The sequence below is a fragment of the Amblyraja radiata genome, chromosome 1 (genome assembly GCF_010909765.2).
Source record: "Amblyraja radiata isolate CabotCenter1 chromosome 1, sAmbRad1.1.pri, whole genome shotgun sequence".
Lineage (NCBI taxonomy): Eukaryota > Metazoa > Chordata > Chondrichthyes > Rajiformes > Rajidae > Amblyraja > Amblyraja radiata.
In genome coordinates, this window is record NC_045956.1 from 4,733,009 (window position 1) to 4,754,000 (window position 20,992).

General features: G+C 42.2%; 1 protein-coding gene across 1 annotated transcript in view; it reads right to left on the reverse strand.

The window, feature by feature from the left end:
• fat4 (FAT atypical cadherin 4) overlaps window positions 1–20,992 on the reverse strand; it is a 368,131-nt gene that overhangs the window by 55,924 nt on the left and 291,215 nt on the right. The window contains 3 exon segments of the mRNA XM_033015309.1: window positions 3,211–3,315; window positions 7,643–12,001; window positions 17,398–17,648. Of these exon segments, the coding sequence (XP_032871200.1) occupies window positions 3,211–3,315; window positions 7,643–12,001; window positions 17,398–17,648 (4,715 nt within the window).

The following is a 20,992-nucleotide window of genomic DNA, read 5'->3' on the forward strand; positions in this document are numbered from 1 at the left end:
TTTCCTGCCTCTAGTGTGTCCTAGCCCTTAACAATCTTATATGTTTCACTGAGATGCCCTCTCATCCTTCTAAACTCCAGAGTGTACAAGCCCAACTGCTGCATTCTCTCAGCATGTGACAGACCCGCCATCCCGGGAATTAACCTTGTAAACCTACGCTGCACTCCCTCAATAGCAAGAATGTCCTTCCTCAAATTAGGGGACCGAAACTGCACACAATACTCCAGGTATTCAATACTCAATACTCAAGTGCATAATCACTTTATATTTTGTCAATATTATCTGTTTAACACTAAGGACAGCCTGGAATCTGTTTGGATATACCATCTGGAGTATCTAGCTTATATTCCAGCCTTCATTTTGTGACGTTATTATCATCAAGCTTTTGACTACATTGCAAGCAGACTTTGGACAAGTACAAATATGGTGAAAACAAATAATTGTGATTTATCTTAAATAAAATTCATAGAATGAAGTAACAGCGCTCAGCATTCAATATGCAGCAATGTCCAATGTGGTTTGAATCACCTTAAATTCTTGCTGGTGGCCTGCCATACTGGCACTTATTTCAACTCTTAATACTTTACTTTTATGCATGATGGCAATAGTTTCTGTACAAGTTAGCATGTTCCCTTCACAAACAGAATGATTAAGACCATTTTTCCAGATGTTACAGAGACTAAAAAATGTAAGTGCTTCCAATTGCAATTTACATCAGGAAAGTGAATACCCACAGTGTTGAACAGAATTGCCTCATTATGGGCTTTGGAAGTTCAGTTTTAATGCGAGGAGTTAGAGCGGTAACGGCTGACATTGATGATAAAGTTCACTGCAACTTTCAATGCTCCAGCATTGTCTCTGGCCAACTGAGGAAAAGGGGGATTGAACTTTAAGACCTCATTACAGACAAAACTCAGCCATAATCCCTGCTCTCCAACACCCTTCCGAGTCCTGAGCTACTAACAGGATGCACTGGAAATATACCACCAATATTGTCTTTGCAAAATCCTCCAAATCAATAAGTTAGCCCACATCAGTGATCTCTCCCAAGCCAATGTCACCAACAGTATGGTCATAGTTAAAGTTACTCAGCTACATGGAGTAGGCAGAAGCATACACTAATCCAGCATTATCTTGAGAAGAAATAAAGATTTAAGAATATTTCAAAGTCTTCTTCAAGAAAAGCATTGGATTTCTCTGGAAATAAAGGAGCATTTAGGAGCGTACACAGAATTTCATGAACACACAGTGGCCCTGTATTAGTGGTGGAAGGAACAGGCCACCTTACACCTACTTTCCCTATTTGTCTATTGGCCTTAATAGCCAGTTCATAGTCCACACAACCATAGTAAACGTTCATCTTCAATATATTTTATCTTTTCATCTATCCCTTCAGTTATCTTTGATCCCTAGAAGAAAACTCTGATTATTAATAACCACTTTCTGTTATTTGCACTTTACCAGTTTATTTATTCATGTGTGTATATATTTATATCATGGTATATGGACACATTTATCTGTTTTGTAGTAAATGCCTACTATTTTCTGTGTGCTTAAGCAAAGCAAGAATTTCATTGTCCTATACAGGGACACATGACAATAAACTCACTTGGACTTGGAAAACTGAACACTGTAGATATTAAAGTATGGGAAATCTTAACACTTGCATTGGTGAAAGGATTCATTTTTAATGTTTTTTCCTCAAATGTCTCTACTTACAGATTTCTCTACTTATTTTAGCATTCCAATTAGTATTGTGTCCAGCTCCTTCAACTGTGAATGATGGATCATCGAGCTGAGATTGTACTTATTTGATTTTGTAGCTGACTATTTTAAGCACTGGCTTTCAGCAGCATTTTCCGCCATCAATAACGAAGAGGTTTGAGGGAGGTTTTACACTCTGCTTTTATAATCACTGACACATAAAAGCAATATGTCATGGCTAATCTCTGATGGGTAACCAAATTGGTCTATATTTGCAATCAAGTTTAGTTTTAGTTTAGTTTGGAGATACAGTGTGGAAACATGCCCTTTGGCGCACCGAGTGAGTCAAAATGATCACCCATTTCAGGATTCAAGATCCTGTATTTGGGTGATCATGGGGAGAAGGCAGGAACGGGGTACTGAACGGGATACAGAAGCCATGATCACATTGAACGGCGGTGCTGGCTCGAGGGGCCGAATGGCCTACTCCTGCACCTATTGTCTATTGTATTTGTTTGCTTCTCTGTGAACAAACATTCACATTTTCTGTCATTCCCAATACTTATCTATGAGCTAATTTGGCTGTTATTTATGGCCTAAGTTAACAGTACAAGACTTTAAGCTTCTACTGCCTTCCTTAGGGAACCAATATTTGTGTTCACTGACTAATATATGTTTGCCAACTGGATATTATATTGAAGGGCAGTGATCTAACAGGCATGACCTAAACGTTATTGTTGTATGATTTTCTAACAGTCTTATAACAACAAGAATTTTCTCAATTTAGCAGATATAACAATGTGTGCTTTTACAGATAGTGAAGATGAATATCAAAAATTGCAGCAGGATATTAATAATCAATAATCTTGCTGCAATTTTTGACATTCATCCAATAGACAATAGGTGCAGGAGTAGGCCATTTGGCTCTTCGAGCCAGCACCGCCATTCAATGTGATCATCCCCAATCAGTACCCCGTTCCTGCCTTCTCCCCATATCCCCTGACTCCGCTATTTTTAAGAGCCCTATCTTGCTCTCTCTTGAAAGCATCCAGAGAACCTGCCTCCACCGCCCTCTGAGGCAGAGAATTCCACAGACTCACCACTCTCTGTGAGAAAAAGTGTTTCCTCGTCTCCGTTCTAAATGGCTTACTCCTTATTCTTAAACTGTGGCCCCTGGTTCTGGACTCCCCCAACATCGGGAACATGTTTCCTGCCTCTAGCGTGTCCAAGCCTTTAACAATCTTATATGTTACAATGAGATCCCTTCTCATCCTTCTAAACTCCAGAGTGTACAAGCCCAGCTGCACCATTCTCTCAGCATATGATAGTCCCGCCATCCCGGGAATTAACCTTGTAAACCTACACTACACTCCCTCAATAGCAAGAATGTCCTTCCTCAAATTCCCCAAAATGTCCTTCCACAATCCAGACTATCAGTGAACATATTTGGACTATGCATTTCTATATATACGTTTGTGGATGCATGCTCATATAGTTCTTCCTTACCAAATGGACAGTGGCAGTAGTAACTATCAGCTTGATTCTGGCAGGTTGCTCCATTGAAACAGGGATTGCACTCGCAGTAGTCAATGGTAGAATCACATGTTCTGCCTGTAGCAATTAAAGGGAAGCATTAGTGTTATACACACATAGCAGTTTATCCCATTTACCTTTGATGAACTGGATGCATGGTGAGACAATCAAAACATTTTTTATTTTCCTTCGTTTAATTTTTTGCATGGCATTTTCTGGTAAGTGTACAATGATATTGTGTACAGTTTTGGTCTCCTAATTTGAGGAAGGACATCCTTGTGATTGAGGCAGTGCAGCGTAGGTTCACGAGATTGATCCCTGGGATGGCGGGACTGTCATACGAGGAAAGATTGAAAAGACTAGGCTGTATTCACTGGAGTTTAGAAGGATGAGGGGGGATCTTATAGAAACATATTAAATTATAAAAGGACTGGACAAGCTAGATGCAGGAAAAATGTTCCCAATGTTGGGCGAGTCCAGAACCAGGGGCCACAGTCTTAGAATAAAGGGGAGGTCATTTAAGACTGAGGTGAGAAAAAACCTTTTTCACCCAGAGAGTTGTGAATTTATGGAATTCCCTGCCACAGAGGGCAGTGGAGGCCAAGTCACTGGATGGATTTAAGAGGGAGTTAGATAGAGCTCTAGGGGCTAGTGGAGGCAAGGGATATGGGGAGAAGGCAGGCACGGGTTATTGATAGGGGACGATCAGACATGATTACAATGAATGATGGTGCTGGCTCGAAGGGCCGAATGGCCTCCTCCTGCACCTATTTTCTATGTTTCTAATGTACAGCTGCAAAATGACTCCCTCTGTCTCTAGAGTCAGTACCCAAATGCACAGCTCTCATTAAATAATCAGTGTGGGTTATTTTCCCTTTGGAGTCTATTGGTGGGATAACATCTCCCATCTTAACAACCCTGCTACTGATAAAGTGTAATTATTCAAAGTAAGTTAGCTGTTAGTCCTCCTCCAAAAAGTGTGTAAAGATATCGGAAAATTGTCATATTACTCAAAATGTGAAGGATTGTAAGGGTTTAAAATGGGAACTAGGGTAAGGTTAAGGCTTCAGGGACCGAATGGAGCATCCTCATAGTGTTGGTTAATGTTAGCCTGGGCATGGAATGTACTGTTTAAGATTCTCCCAGTTTGAACTGAGAAGAGCAGCAGAATTAAAGACCCAGGTCATCTATCATATTACTGGGTTTGCATCCTTTCACTTTAGGAGAATCAGGTCATTATTATTTTCAATAGAAACATCACACACCCGAGGAAACTCATTTGAATTTTTTTAAATGAAAAATCTTCTAATTTCAAATTAGAATGATGTCACCATTTTTTACTTCTTGTCCCATGAGACGATTAGATTCCATGTTTAAATAACAAGACCTTATTTTGATCAAAAGTAAGAACGGTTTTACATGGGGCATGGTTCGATAAGTAAGCCCAGATATGTTATCCAGTACTTGATTTGAATGATAGATAACATTTATATTAGTCTTGGAATTGCAGCTATCCAATTCACTGATATGAGTGCAACAGTCCAGTTGAGAAATATTTTAACAGGGTGGCTTTAGAGTATTGTAGGCATCTGTACGTCCTCATCTAGGTAAACTACTGTACTGAGAAAGATGAGAAAGATGACAGAACAACTGGAAAGAACTTAATGGGTAATCTGCTCATTCTTGGATGGGGATGGGGAGAGGTTGCTCCCATGAACAACATCAGTATATCGAACATGCACTGGGATGTCCAAGGGATTATTATGGACATGGTTGCTCACATCCTAAGGGGCCAATTTAGAGGCAAATAAAGTTAATAAGACAGCGCATGTTTTAATTTATTTAAAAACATGCCTTTTCTGTGCATTTCAAGCTACTCTAAGCTTTATATTATGAAGAATATTAGTTTAATTTAAACCTATAGATTAAGGTTAAGATGATATAACACACACTAAGTATACAATTGGAATGATTGAAGTCCATTGATGTTATGTTATAAATACCTGCAGCTATTCTTAGCAAACCATGTGTTGTTTCTGCAACACCTTCCAATACATTTTGCTTCCCTTCGTAGAATGAATATTAAGAATGTGGAATCAACTAAATTTATGCCTGAGTCAAGGTCCATTTTAATAAAGTTCCATAATGTTTTTAGAAATTACTAATGACATCAATATATCTGGGTCTTTAGCCACAATGCCGACTGCTACATTTGGTCAAAATGTTGTTGAATTTTGTAGTCGATCATATCTTGTGTGTAATTTGCACTTACAGAACTGTAAGGTGACAATAATTTCAAGACCTGCATCTGCTTTGGTATTTAGTTATTCAAATACATATTTATTGATTTGAATACAAATAATTTAATGTAGTAAGTGCAGTCCTTTTAAGTGAATAAAGCATATTGAACAGGAAGAGGAACAGTTCAAACAAAGGCCAGGAAGAAAAAAAACTCACCTACCATATTTAAAATAATCTATTTTCTTTGGAGCAATTGTACCATCTTTTAAACAGAGGATAACATGTCCTAAATCATCATTACCAAACTCAACCCTGGTGCATAAGTGTTTAAAACCTAAAATGACATTTGACTGAACTAACCTCTTTTGACTAGTCTTGGCTCAAGAATGTCGAACAGATTAACTAAAATGAGGCACAATGCAGCTGGCAAAATACAATCCATCAAAATAAGAGGTACATTTGTTGGTCAAAGGATGAAAGGCTTGTGGTTTCTATTCTCTGCTGAAGGCAAGGCTGCTTCAAGCCTTCAGCCAGGAAGGGGGGGCTGTCAGAGTTAGCTTTTCTGACTCCCTCCTTGCCAATTGTGTCATTCCTAAGGATTGCAATTTTTCTGACCCTGACATTGAAGTCATCCAGGAGGATTAGCTTGTTTTCCTCTTGGATGTAGGCCAGGCTTTGTTCAAGGTCGGAGTAGCAGACTCCCTTGGCTGCATCCATAACTTCCAAGGTTGGGACGCATGCACTGATGGAACAAAGTTCGCTGATTCCACATTAGAATGAACCACAGCACAATGAGATGTTCACTTGTCCTAAGGCGGCTTGGGTGTGACTGAGATGAGACATCACACCTAGTGGCTAATCCCAATGCACAAAGAGGATGCTCTCTTTTTGTTTTGGCCATTTACAAGCACATGCATCTCTTTGCACTTTAAAGTGGGCATTCCTCATTGCCTTAACACGCTTAATTTAGGAGATTGAGGGGGGATCTTATAGAAACTTACAAAATTCTTAAGGGGTTGGACAGGCTAGATGCAGGAAGATTGTTCCCGATGTTGGGGAAGTCCAGAACAAGGGGTCACAGTTTAAGGATAATGGGGAAATCCTTTAGGATCGAGATGAGAAAAACATTTTTCACACAGAGAGTGGTGAATCTTTGGAACTCTCTGCCACAGAAGGTAGTTGAGGCCAGTTCATTGGCTATATTTAAGAGGGAGTTAGATGTGGCCCTTGTGGCTAAAGGGTATGGAGAGAAGGCAGGTACGGGATACTGAGTTGGATGATCAGCCATGAGCATATTGAATGGCGGTGCAGGCTCGAAGGGCCGAATGGCCTACTCCTGCACCTATTTTCTATGTTTCTATGTTTCTATGTTAAGGCAATGGTTTCAATGCTAAGTATCTGAGTTAATTAAATGTGTAAAGTCTGGGTGATTCAAGAAAATCAACTCCACTTTATGCTAGCCATGTGATAGTAAGTAAACCACATTTTTAATGAATGAGTCCACAACAGGCCCAGTCTTATCGTTACCCTGAAACATTTCACACTTTTTCTTGGTGTAATGCTTAACCTCACCTTCACTACGCTTCCTGCTGGAATGGTGCTAACCTACAAGACAAATGGAAGGCGTTTCAAACTACGCTCCCTCCACTCTAATACCAAGACCATCCGAACTTCAATCTACAAGCTGCCATGTACAGATGGCATTTACACACCTTCATAGCTCCAGGAGCTACGATGGCTTGCCAGAGGTGACAAATTAACTATGAGTACATCCGATCCCATACACTTTGTCAGCAATCTATCATCATTATTTGGTTTAGCTTGGTTTGGAGATACAGCGTGTAAACAGGCCCTTTGGCCCACCGAGTCTGCAAGCCGCGCACGCTAACGCTATTCTACTCACACAATTATACCAAGCCAATTAACCTACAAACCTGTATGTCTTTGCAGTGTGGGAGGAAACCGGAGATCCCGGAGAAAACCCACGCAGGTCTGGGGAAGAACGTACAAACTCCGTACAGACAAGCACCCGTAGTCAGGATCGAACCCGGGTCCCTGGCGCAGTTAGGCAGCAACTCTCCCACTGTGCCTCCATGCCGCACTTATTTTCTATACATTTTAAGATCTGAATAAAATATAACAATAAAACTCCGATGATGTATACCTGTATATCCAGATTTGCAAGTACAGCTGAAGCCTCCTGGAAAATTATGGCAATTTCCGCCGCTCTTGCAGGGATTTGATTGGCATTCATTGACGTCCCGTTCACAAGCACTGCCCATAAACCCTTCAGGACAGGTGCATAAGAATCGGCCGATTAAATTGTGGCAGATGCCTCCATTGTGACAAGGGGAGGGAAGGCACTCGTCTATGTCAGTTTCGCAGACCTCTCCAAAGTATCCTGGCAGGCATCGGCAGATGAAGGGTTGTACAACCATGTTAGCCACAATGACCACTGGGGTGCTTTCTTCACTCTGGACTGTTGGACCAACAGCAAGCCTTTTCAGGCAGCTTCCACCATTCAGACATGGATCATTTGTGCAAGGGTCATGATCCACTGAGTCTATCCGAACTCCACTCTGCCTGTATAAGATCTCTTTGATGCTCTCGAAAAAGGTGGCCACCCCACTGGGGCTGATGTACTGATTGCCAAATCGTTTCACAGCTACCATTACGTAGGTTTTCTTATCCTGCTCATAAATGCCGTAAGTCTGTATCGTAGTCCCCATACCAGTCAGTTGAGAGTTAGCAATGCGTAGGAAGTGCAGATAGTGGTTGGTGAGAAAATCTTTCACAGTTGCAATATTCAGGCGAAGAAGGACGCTGTTGTCTATCGTAAGATTGTTGAATCCCATGAAGAAAACGTGGACGTTGTTGTTCACCGCGCCGTGCAAACCGTCGCTGCTACGGACGGTCAGATCAAAGGTTCTGTCCGTTGACCTCGGCTGGCTGCTCAGACTGCACGTGCCTGCTGGGATGCTGAAAAGCGTTGTAGCCCCTGTAGTCAGCGTGCAGCGGAAATCATCCAATACATCTGGATCCAGGGGTTTAACGCTGGCCAAAATCCCACCGGGGAATAGGTTTCCAAAGTAGTGGACAAACACCTCCACGGTTCTGGCCTCGGACGGGTTGTCATTCTGATCGTGCACGGTGACGTGCACAGTCCCTGTGGAAGACATCTGCGGGCTACCAGAGTCACGCGTCACCACTGACAAGTAGAAATCACTGATTTGCTCTCTGTCAATTTCTCTGGTGGTGGTAAGAATCCCGCCCGAGCTGAGGCTGAAGTAACTGGTGGCGGTGCTTGTGCTGAGCAGCTGGTAGGTGAAGGGACCTTGGTTCGGTGGGAGATCTGGATCAGTGGCATTCAGCGCCATCACCACACTTCCTGCGCGCTGGTTCTCGGCTATTTCCCCAGTCGTGGACGTTAAGGTCGGGCCATTGTCATTGATATCCTCCAGGTTGATGACCAAGTAGGTGTTGCCGGTGGCCGGAGGCACTCCCGAGTCCACGGCCGAAACAGAGAGGTTGTACACTGGGATGGACTCACGATCCAGCTCTGCTGCAACTAAAACCTGGCCCGTCTGCGAGTTAATGGAAAAGGTGCCTTTATCATTTTCACTCTGGAGGCGGTAGGTGAATCTGCTCCAACTGGGAACTGAGTCAGAATCAAAGGCACTTACAAAAATAACATGAGCTCCAGGCGTGGCCTCCTCGCTAAGCTGAACAGAATATTCCTCGGATGTGAAAACAGGAGGATCATTGGCATCCAGCACCGTGATTTTCACAACAACTTCATCAATATCAAATCCACGGATGCAGCCCGCGTTCTTCGCCAGAACCTTCAGAGATATTTGTTCTTCCTTTTCTCGATCCAATTGGCCCGATACATAAATGTGGCCAGTCTTTTCTTCAATCCTGAATCCCTTCTTTCTGCTTTTTCCAAAAAGCAGATACTTGACCTCTCCATCGTCGCCAAGGTCACGGTCGCTGGCGAACACCTCGCCGACAGCAGTACCTTCCGACGCAGCCTCAGATATCTCAAAGGTATACTGCCTGGAGACAAAACGAGGGACATACTCATTCACACCACTCAGCTGCAAGTACACATCGGCAAAGCTGAAGCGATCCTCATCTGGAACGTTGAAGGCTTTCACGTGCAAGTGATAACTCTGTTTGGCTTCAAAGTCCAAAAATCCCTGGGTTCTGATGACTCCAGTATTTGGATCAATGGCGAAAAGATCACTTTCTGTTATCTGAATCGCATAGGCGATCACAGCATTACCTCCAGAATCGGCATCGGTGGCATTTAATTGAACTACTGTGGTCCCACTTGGAGCATTCTCCGATATAACTGGAAAGTACACGTTGGGGCTGAACAGTGGCACGTTATCATTCGAATCAGTGACATGCACGGTTATACTGAGGAAGCCAGTTCTTTTCACCCAGCCGCCATCTTCAGCACTAATGGTCAGTTCATGGACTTGCTGGGTCTCATAATCCAATTGCCCAGCAAGAGACAAAGCACCCGTTGAATTAATAATAGAGAACAATCTTCCCTCGTTCCCTTTAGAAATGTTGTATCTGATTAACCCATTCATATCAGAATCTTTATCCCGAGCTGAAACTGTCCTGATGACTGTCCCCACAGTAAGGCTCTCGGGCACGGTGATGCTGATGTGACTCTGAGAGAACTGAGGAATGTGGACATTCTCGTCAGTTACCAAAATATGGACTGTGGCCATGGAGGATAGTGGGGGATTACCTTTATCCATGGCTGTGATTACGATTATGAACACTTTGTGTACATAGGCTCTCAGAGAGGATGCAACAGACACCCAGCCATTATTCTTGTCCAATGCAAATTGATTTGAACCATTTCCATCAGAAACATGGTACTCTATTTCCGAATTCATGTGGTAATCTTTGTCATCTATCGCAGTGACTTTAATTAGCCTTGTACCAATTTTGACATTTTTTGTAACAGGAGTAAAGTATTTTTGTGAATCAAACTGTGGTGCATTATCATTACTGTCCACAATGTTGATAATGACTGTCGTTTCACTCACCAAGGGAACCCTACCTCGATCTGAAGCCATCACAATGAAACTGTGTCTATTAATATTTAGGTTGTTGGAACTGGTGGAATTGTGATATTTTACGTATTGCTTGGTGCAGATCTCTCCTGTGCTGGAATTTATTCGGAAGAATTCTGACTGCGACTTAATGAAGTAGAATACCTGGCCATTGAGGCCACTGTCAGGATCTGTCGCTACCACCTGAGTAACTCTGGAGCCAATCTCTGTGAGCTCTGGGAAATCAAGGTAATAGGATGGATAAGCAAACCGTGGGGCATTGTCATTGACATCTGTCACAAAGACAGTAATATCAGTATTCACTGTCCACCCAGAATCATGGGCGTAGACTCTGACAGTGTAGTGATCCACATCTTCACGATTCAAAGGCCTTCTGACTGTAATGTCTCCAGTCTTTGGGTTTATGGAGAAGGGAAGGTTCACATCCGTTATCGAATACCGACTAACAGCATTTATTCCAGTGTCTTCGTCTGAAGTGGTGACGCGTGTGACTGTGTAACCAATAGCTGCATTTTCCGGCACCTGAGAGCTGAATATCTGTGAGAATCTTGGAGCATTATCATTTTCATCCAAGACGTTGACAATGACATGACACGAAGAGCTCCTTGAAGATGCCCCTCTGTCAGTTGCTTGTATAGTTAACGTGTACTGAGCAATGCGTTCCCTGTCCAACTGCTCGATGTGTCTGATCTCCCCTGTTTGCCTGCTGATGACAAAGTTATTGCCTTTGTTACCATCCACTATGGTATATTCTATTTGCCCATTGGGCCCACTGTCGACATCTTCAGCTGCGATGGTAATTATTTTGTATGAGAAGGAATTCTCCATAACACTGGCTGTGAAGGGATCCTGCTTAAAGGTTGGTGCATTGTCATTGACGTCTTTCACAGTTATATCCAATTTCTTATAGGAGGAGAAGGGAGGAAACCCCATATCTCTGGCTTCGATCCACAGCACAAAGTTTTGAACAACTTCAAAGTCTAAAGGGTTCAGAAGAACAAGATTCCCTGTCAGCTGATCAATATGGAAGACGTCACCAAGATTACCGCTGGCTACATAGTAGGATAATGGCCCTCTTACATCCAGCCGTGCTGAAGAGGCTGATACTGTGGTGATATCAGTGTCCACCTTCTGATCTTCTGGAAATACAAAAATCTGTTGCCCTGCTTTGATTTGTGGAAAATCAGCCTTACTTCCAAATCTGACTGTCACAGTGGTAGAATCTGACATTGGGTGGATTCCACTGTCTTTCACGTTAACGGTGACCGTAATGTCAGCGCCTCCCGTTAACCTCTGAGCAGCCATGATAGAACCACGGCGTGGATCAATCTGGAACTTTTCTGCATTTCTTCCAGTTAAAGAATACTGTAGTTCTGCATTGGGGCCTTTATCCGCATCAGAAACAGTAACAGCAAACACAAATGATCCTGCGTAAAGGACGAAAGGGAATATGTTAGTTCACGTTCTTATGGATAGGAATTGATTTGTCATAGGTTGCATTAGATTATCACATACATCTCAATTTCTCTGACCATCTTGCTGGTGATACACTTAAAGGGCCTGTCCCACGAGCATGCGACTGCATGCGGCAAGCGCGACCAAACCAAAAGCGGGGGACGCGTGGAGGTCGAGTGAGTGACATGAAGTTCGAGCGAAGTCCGCGGGAAGTTCGCGCGTGACGTACGGCGTCGAGGCAGCTGCGGGCCGGTAGGCCGTTGCCACGCGGAATGTTTGAACACGAGCAGCTTTCCGGAGCCCCGCGCGATGTCGGGACCAGCTCCGCACAACTCCATACGGCTCCGGCGATTGAAGTGGGACCGGCCCCGCGAGCCGTACGGCTTAAGCGACCACGTTAGGTCGCGCTTGTCGCATGCAGTCGCATGCTCGTGGGACAGGCCCTTTAGGTCGCTCTTGCCGCATGGAGTCGCATGCTCGTGGGACAGGCCCTTTACCAATTACTGCCATTATTCTGTCTTCGGTCTTGTAAGAATGTTAATCAATTTATGGAGTTTATTAATATTATTTTTGGAGCATACCAGAGACTCGTGCCAGTTCAAAAGCAGAGCATGGATAACATTAATTAATTCTTGCATGATCTGGGCTTTTAGAAAGACAGAAATACTATTGAAGTGTATAACTCTGGAACCCAGATGCAATAGTAAAACTATTGGTAAGTATGTGAAACCTTCAGGACAATACTCGCGGAACAAAAGCTGGAAATAAATTTCAATAAGCACGTGAAAAAGTAAACATTTACAGCTTTAGTGTGTAAAGAATCCTAGTTAATTATCTAGAACACTACAATAAACAGTGAGTGAGGAGAGTCTGAAGAAGGGTCTCGACCCGAAACGTCACCTATTCCTTCGCTCCACAGGTGTTGCCTCACCCGCTGAGTTTCTCCAGCATTTTTGTCCGCCTACAATGAGATCAGCAACTATTTGATCAGATCTTTCCCGTAAAAAGCCAATTAATAGGATGTTGCCAGAAATCAATTGTTGAATGAGGCATGTTAAATTTAAAAATAAGTACATCCAGATTGTTAAAAGAAATGCAAATAATAAATCCTGTAATTCGATTTTTAAGAACAGACATTTGGTGATTTTTCTGATTATATTGCTCCATGGCTTCAGCTCTTGAGCACAAGAAATATTTATTCATGTGCAGAGCAATAAAGTAGAGATCCAACATAATGAAATCTGTACAAAAGGGCATTGTTTTTGTGTGCAATAACGTTAACTTTTGCCAGTGTATAGGAATTTAATTTGCAAAACTAGGTGTCTGCAGTGAAAATCAAGCATCTGTTTGTTCTGAAGCAGCCAACCTTCGTTCCAGAGCCAGATGAAATCTGCCAACCCATATTATAAAACGTGCTTGGAAAAATACTTTGTGTGAATGCTGATGGCCAGGGCTTCCTAGACTATCCAATGGGCCACAATTGATTTTTTTTTAGTTTCTGAATATTAAAGAATGCATATTTCACAGCACAGTGGATAATTAAGAGTTATGAATAAGAAATTGTTTTTGTTAATGTTGTCAAGTTATGTCAAGTTGCGGTTATTGACATATGTTGTTAAGTTAAGTCAAGTTGACGTTATTGTCATATGTACAAGACCAGTGGGGTACAGGTACAATGGAAAGCTTGCTTGCAGCATGTCGGCTCACAACACTCAAAACAAAATTATACGGAAATCATCTAAGATAAATTCTTGATGATATTCTTGTTGAACAATGGTCTAGTGATGCAAACCTTTTGATTAAATTACAGCCTGCATTTCTTCTCTCCCATTGTCTATGTTTTATTGTCTATTGATTTTAAACTGCCATAAAATGGTAGTGTTCAAAGGTAGAACTGAAAGGACACAAATAGGAAATCACAAAACTTAGTGAGTTCTTATTGAGGAACAATAGACCATAGACAATAGGTGCAGGAGTAGGCCATTTGGCTTTCAATGTGATCATGGCTGATCATCCCCAATCAGTACCCCGTTCCTGCCTTCTCCCCATATCCCCTGACTCTGTTATTTTTAAGAGCCCTATCTAGCTCTCTCTTGAAAGCATCCAGAGAACCTGCCTCCGCCACATTCTGAGGCAGAGAATTCCACAGACTCACCACTCTCTGTGAGAAAAAGTGTTTCCTTGTCTCTGTTCTAAATGGCTTACTCCTTATTCTTAAACTGTGGCCCCTGGTTCTGGACTCCCCCAACATCGGGAACATGTTTCCTGCCTCTAGCGTGTCCAAGCCCTTAACAATCTTATATGTTTCAATGAGATATCCTCTCATCCTTCTAAACTCCAGAGTGTACAAGCCCAGCTGCTCCATTCTCTCAGCACATGACAGTCCCGCCATCCCGGGAATTAACCTTGGAAATTCAAATGAGAATATAGCAGAGAGAAAAACATGTCTATTTGGAGTTATCTCAAAATACACAAGTTACAATTTCTTTGATAGTCTGTTGTTGAAAACAGCGACCTAAGTGACATGCAAATGTTAACTAAATCCTGGATTTCCTTCTATACCTTTATCACATAACACTTCAGGGTTCTACCAGAAGTTTAATATTGTAGTCGAGACCCAGTTGGTTAAGTAATAGTCCTTCTTTCTCTACGGTTTGGCATTATGACATAAATATGGACGGCACAGTGGACTGGCATAGAATAAAAGCGTTGACTGTTTCCTCTTCATGCTATTTGTGGAACTTTGTTCTGCAAATTCTCTGCCACAACCCCCCGTACTATATCCACAGCCCCACTTTGAAGTACTATATTCTGTGTACTTTGTGCCATCTTGAAGGGCTATGTAAGTCTATGTCTTTTCTCTTGCTTCTCCTCAGCTACTACTGGTCAGCTGTATATTTCCACATCTTTGGGTTTTTTTTAATTTCAACTTTCCCACAGTAAATCATTCACAACCCTTGAAGAATGAAAAAGTATGTCTCCATTTACTGAATATTTGAAACGGTAAATTGATTTAACACAGAATCGGGGTTGAAACCTGCGTTTGGGACTGGACGAATAGTTACACTCAACACTTCCTGGATCTATCTCCATAATGCCTCAAAAAGGCTGGCAGTATCATCAAAGACCCACACCATCCTGGCCACACACTCATCTCCCTGCTACCTTCAGGTAGAAGGTACAGGAGCCTGAAGACTGCAACGACCAGGTTCAGGAATAGCTACTTCCCCACAGCCATCAGGCTATTAAACTTGGCTCGGACAAACTCTGAACATTAATAACCCATTATCTGTTATTTGCACTTTGTCAGTTTATTTATTCACGTGTGTATATATGCATACAGTGGCTTGCAAAAGTATTCATCCCCTTGAACTTTTCCACATTTTGTCACGTTACAACCACAAACCTAAATGTATTTTATTGAGATTTTATGTGATAGACCAACACAAAGTGGCGCATAATTGTGAAGTAAAAGGAAAATGATACATGGTTTTCAAATTTTTTTACAAATAAAAAACTGAAAAGTGTGGCGTGCAAATGTATTCAGTCCCCTTTACTCTGATACCCTTAAATAAAATCCAGTGCAACCAATTGCCTTCAGAAGTCACCTAATTAGTAAATAGAGTCCACTTGTGTGTAATCTCTCAGTATAAATACAGCTGTTCTGTGAAGGCCTCAGAGGTTTGTTAGCGAACATTAGTGAACAAACAGCATCATGAAGCCCAAGGAACACACCAGACAGGTCAAGGATAAAGCTGTGGAGAAGTTTAAAGCAGGGTTAGGTTATAAAAAAATATCCCAAGCTTTGAACATCTCACGGAGCACTGTTCAATCCATCATCCGAAAATGGAAAGAGTATGGCACAACTGCAAACCTACCAAGACATGGCCGTCCACCTAAACTGACAGACTGGGCAAGGAGAGCATTGATCAGAGAAGCAGCCAAGTGGGCCGCATGAGTAGCATGGTAACTCTGGAGGAGCTGTAGAGATCCACAGCTCAGGTGGGAGAAACTGTCCACAGGACAACTATTAGTCGTGCACTCCACAAATCGGGCCTTTATGGAAGAGTGGCAAGAAGAAAGTCATTGTTGAAAAAAAGCCATAAGAAGTCCCATTTGCAGTTTGCCACAAACCATGTGGGGGACACAGCAAACATGTGGAGGAAGGTGCTCTGGTCAGATGAGACCAAAATTGAAGTTTTTGGTCTAAATGCAAAACGCTATGTGTGGCGGAAAACTAACACTGCACATCACCCTGAACACACCATCCCCACTGTGAAACATGGTGGTGGCAGCATCATGCTGTGGGGATGCTTTTCTTCAGCAGGGACAGGGAAGCTGGTCAGAGTTGATGGAAAGATGGATGGAGCCAAATACAGGGCAATCTTGAAAGAAAACCTGTTGTCTGCAAAAGACTTGAGACTGGGGCGGAGGTTCACCTTCCAGCAGGACAACGACCCTAAACACACAGCCAGAGCTACAATGGAATGGTTTAGATAAAAGCCTATTCATGTGTTAGAATGGCCCAGTCAAAGTCCAGACCTAAATCCAATTGAGAATCTCTGGCAAGACTTGAAAATTGCTGTTCACAGACGCTCTCCATCCAATCTGACTGAGCTTGAGCTATTTTGCAAAGAAGAATGGGCAAAAATTTCAGTCTCTAGATGTGCAAAGCTGGTAGAGACATACCCCAAAAGACTTGCAGCTGTAATTGCAGCGAAAGGTGGTTCTACAAAGTATTGACTCAGGGGGGCTGAATACTTTTGCACGCCACACTTTTCAGTTTTTTATTTGTAAAAAAATTTGAAAACCATGTATCATTTTCCTTCCACTTCACAATTATGCGCCACTTTGTGTTGGTCTATCACATAAAATCCCAATAAAATACATTTACGTTTGTGGTTGTAACGTGACAAAATGTGGAAAGGTTCAAGGGGTATGAATACTTTTGCAAGCCACTGTATAATGGTATATGGACACACTGATCTGTTTTGTAGTCAATGCCTACTCTGTTCTGGTGCTGAAGCAAAGCAAGAATTTCATTGTCCTATCAGGGACACATGACAATAAACTCTCTTGACTCTTGAATAATCTTGTTATTGGTAGTTTCTCTCTGTGTCTCCTTTGTTTCTTTTCCTTTCTCTTCCTCCTCTCTTTCTATCACTTTCTCTCGTCTTTTTCTCCCTTTATCTTTACTCTTAAAAAAAAAATTGAAGCCATGTAAGAAATTTGTAATTAAACTGTTGCTCACGATTATTTGTACATATGTTTCTAATAAAAATATTTAAAAAAAAAAAAAGTACAGCTCCAATTTTTCGGCATTTGCATCCAAAATGACGCAACCCGTGGATTAGATAAAGATGCTTACCTTCACTTGTAGGCGCTGGAATGTGGGTGACATAGGGGAAATGATGAAATCTGGGAGGATTGTCATTGATGTCAGAAAGTGTTAGAAAAACAGTGGCCGAACTGGATTTGGCCTGAAGTAAGCCTCCATCAGTTGCCACCACAACAAGGTTGTATGTTTCTTTGCTCTCTCTGTTCAGAAGAGCACTTGTGATAATTTGGCCGGTGGAGGGATTAATGGAAAACTTGGAGTTTCCACCAACCAGTCTGTAGCTGTTAGTGGAAAGAAAACAAACAAAACCCAGTCAGTACATCTGGATTAAGTAACACTGAGCAGCCTATGTAAAGAAACCAGTGACACCAATCAAAATAATATTGTTCTAGAGAATGCTTTTAAATTACTCCCATTGCTTTAAATATCACCATTAGTTACTCTCAAAGAAAGCTTGACTTCAAAAGTTGATATTTAGATGCTTTAATTTGATATTAGGCAGTTGTATTTGTTTTCTATGATAAATAACTATGGTTTTATCAGTTCTTTTCTTTACTCTTCTCTTAAATACACAAACAAAACCAAAATAATGTTCAATAGGTACAGGACCTCTTGTAACTCAACCAGTCCATCCAAAAACGTAGTGAATAAGAGCAAAACCATTCATAAGGTCATAAGGGATAGGAGTAGAATTAGGCCATTCCGACCATTGTCTACACCATTCAATCACGGCTGATCTATCTCTGCCTCCTAACCCCATTCTCCTGCCTTCTCCCCATAACCTCTGACACCTGTACTAATCAAGAATCTATCCACCTCTGCCTTAAAATATCCACTGACTTGGCCTCCACAGCCTTCTGTGGCAAAGAATTCCGCAGATTCATCACCCTCTGACTAAATAAATTTCTCCTCATATCCTCCCTAAAAGACCATCCTTTAATTCTGAGGCTATGACCTCTAGTCCTAGACTCTCCCACTAGTGGAAACATCCTCCCCACATCCACTCTATATCCATGCCTTTCACTATTCTGTAAGTTTCAATGAGGTCCCCCCTCATTCTTCTAAACTCCAGTGAGTACAGGCCCAGTGCCGACAAACACCCATCATAGGTTAACCTATTCATTCCTGGGATCATTCTTGTAAACACTCTTGTACTCTTGTAAACTCTCGTAAACTCTTGTAAACACATTTCACTGTTGTTTGCCCAACATCCACAAAATAATAATCTTCCAGCAGGAGAGAATGGATCGGGAATAAGATTTCCAACCTTGGTTAGTTATAGCCAAATCATTCTCGACCCTGGCATTGCTAATGAAACAGCAACGGGTGGGGGGGACTCCCTGTAGAACTTCTGTAGAACTCAAACTCAAAACAATAATTATCAGACTGATTCCTGGGATGTCAGGACTTTCATATGAAGAAAGACTGGATAGACTCGGATTGTACTCGCTAGAATTTAGAAGATTGAGGGGGGATATTATAGAAACTTACAAAATTCTTAAGGGGTTGGACAGGCTAGATGCAGGAAGATTGTTCCCGATGTTGGGGAAGTCCAGAACAAGGGGTCACAGTTTAAGGATAAGGGGGAAGTCTTTTAGGACCGAGATGAGAATTTCTTTTTTCACACAGAGAGTGGTGAATCTCTGGAATTCTCTGCCACAGAAGGTAGTTGAGGCCAGTTCATTGGCTATATTTAAGAGGGAGTTAGATGTGGCCCTTGTGGCTAAAGGGATCAGGGAGTATGGAGAGAAGGCAGGTACAGGATACTGAGTTGGATGTTCAGCCATGATCATATCGAAGGGCCGAATGACCTACTCCTGCACCTATTTTCTATGTTTCTATGTTTCTATCTACCACTGCGAAATCCTGAGTGAAAGTGTGTATTTTGTTTGGCTAAATGCAATGCATAATAATCACCTACTATTTTCACCATCTCGGAAGATAATCTGCTTCATACACATCTCGCTGAAGGACTATTCTAACCTGCACACACCCCAGCCACCTTCCACCGTTCCACATATAAGTTAATAGTGGACGTTTCCAGATGTTAAATAACATAAAACACTGATTCCAAAGCTATGACTCAGAGCCAAGAGTGCCTTTAATCCACCATGAAAACTCTGCACATCATTCCTTAAGAAAGCAGACTAGTTTGGGTACTGATTTAAAGCAAATAACTAAGCAAGCATGTGAAAACAGTATGGCTAACATTAGACCATGTGACTCAAAGTTAAACACAGGCAATTCATTACACACACTCTGATTTAGGAAGCAAGGTGTGCATTTGCGGTACTTTTAAATTATAAATATAACGGATGTTAAATTAAATATTTTACTGAGATCAGTGCTGGGGGTTTGGAAAGGTGTTTCTCATTGAGAGTCCACCAGATCGATATTGAAATGCAGAATGTCAATTTCTGAAATGTTTTTAAATCCCTGACATGACATTCAGTTAAATGTTATTTCTTCTCTTATGTGTTTAATCACGAGTAAGCCCAATGGTTACTTAAGTAAGTTAAATATTATCTCAATTTTTCAAAGACATTTTTTCCTTATTTTTGAATCTTCCTACAAATTGCGAAGTGTGCACTTTCAATAGTTTCGGATAATTCTCCATAGTTTTTTTCTCATTAAGCCAGAAAGAAGGATTTGCGTTAATATAGCGTTATGCACGAGTTTTGGGTGCTTCAAAGCATTTCATAACAAATGCAATCATTGTGTTACGGTAAGCCTAGTCATGCACAGTAAGCACCAGTAATTCTCTGCCTCAGAGAGCGGTGGAGGCAGGTTCTCTGGATGCTTTCAAGAGAGAGCTAGATAGGGCTCTTAAAAATAGTGGAGTCAGGGGATATGGGGAGAAGGCAGGAACGGGGTACTGATTGGGGATGATCAGCCATGATCACATTGAATGGCGGTGCTGGATCGAAGGGCCAGATGGCCTACTCCTGCACCGATTGTCTAAATAGGAATGCAGTAATAACCAGGTACATTTAGTGACATTGGTTCAGGGATAAATATTGAACAAGACAATGGGAATAAATCACCCGGTCTTCTTCAAAGTGATCCTTTGACATCCATGATGTCCAGCTGAGAGGGCAGGTAGGATCTCAAGTTAAACATCTTGTCCTCATCCACCGATCTTGCTGAGTATTGTACGCAGTTGTCAACCTAGATTGTGTACTGTAAGTGTGACTTGCGCGCACAACTGGCTGACCCTGAGGCAAGAGTGCTACCATTGAGTCACAGCAGTTAAGGGCCTGTCCCATTTACGTGTCCTTGGCACGCAAATTACGCCACCTCATGGTCGCATTGAGCCGCGATGGTCCCGCGAAGGTCGGGCGCAATTTCATGCGTACGCACAGCCGTCTGGAGCGTGTGACGTCATTTGAAGATGGACACAAAGCTGGAGTAACTCAGCGGGACCGGCAGCATCTCTGGAGAGAAGCAATGGGTGATGTTTTGTGTCGAGACTCTTCTTCAGTCTGAAAAGAAGGGTCTTGACCCGAAACTTCACCCATTGCTTCTCTCCAGAGATGCTGCCGGTCCCGCTGAGTTACTCCAGCTTTGTGTCCATCTTCAATTTTCTTGGCCCCGCTCTGGGAGTAGAAGTGGGGGCGGATCCGGA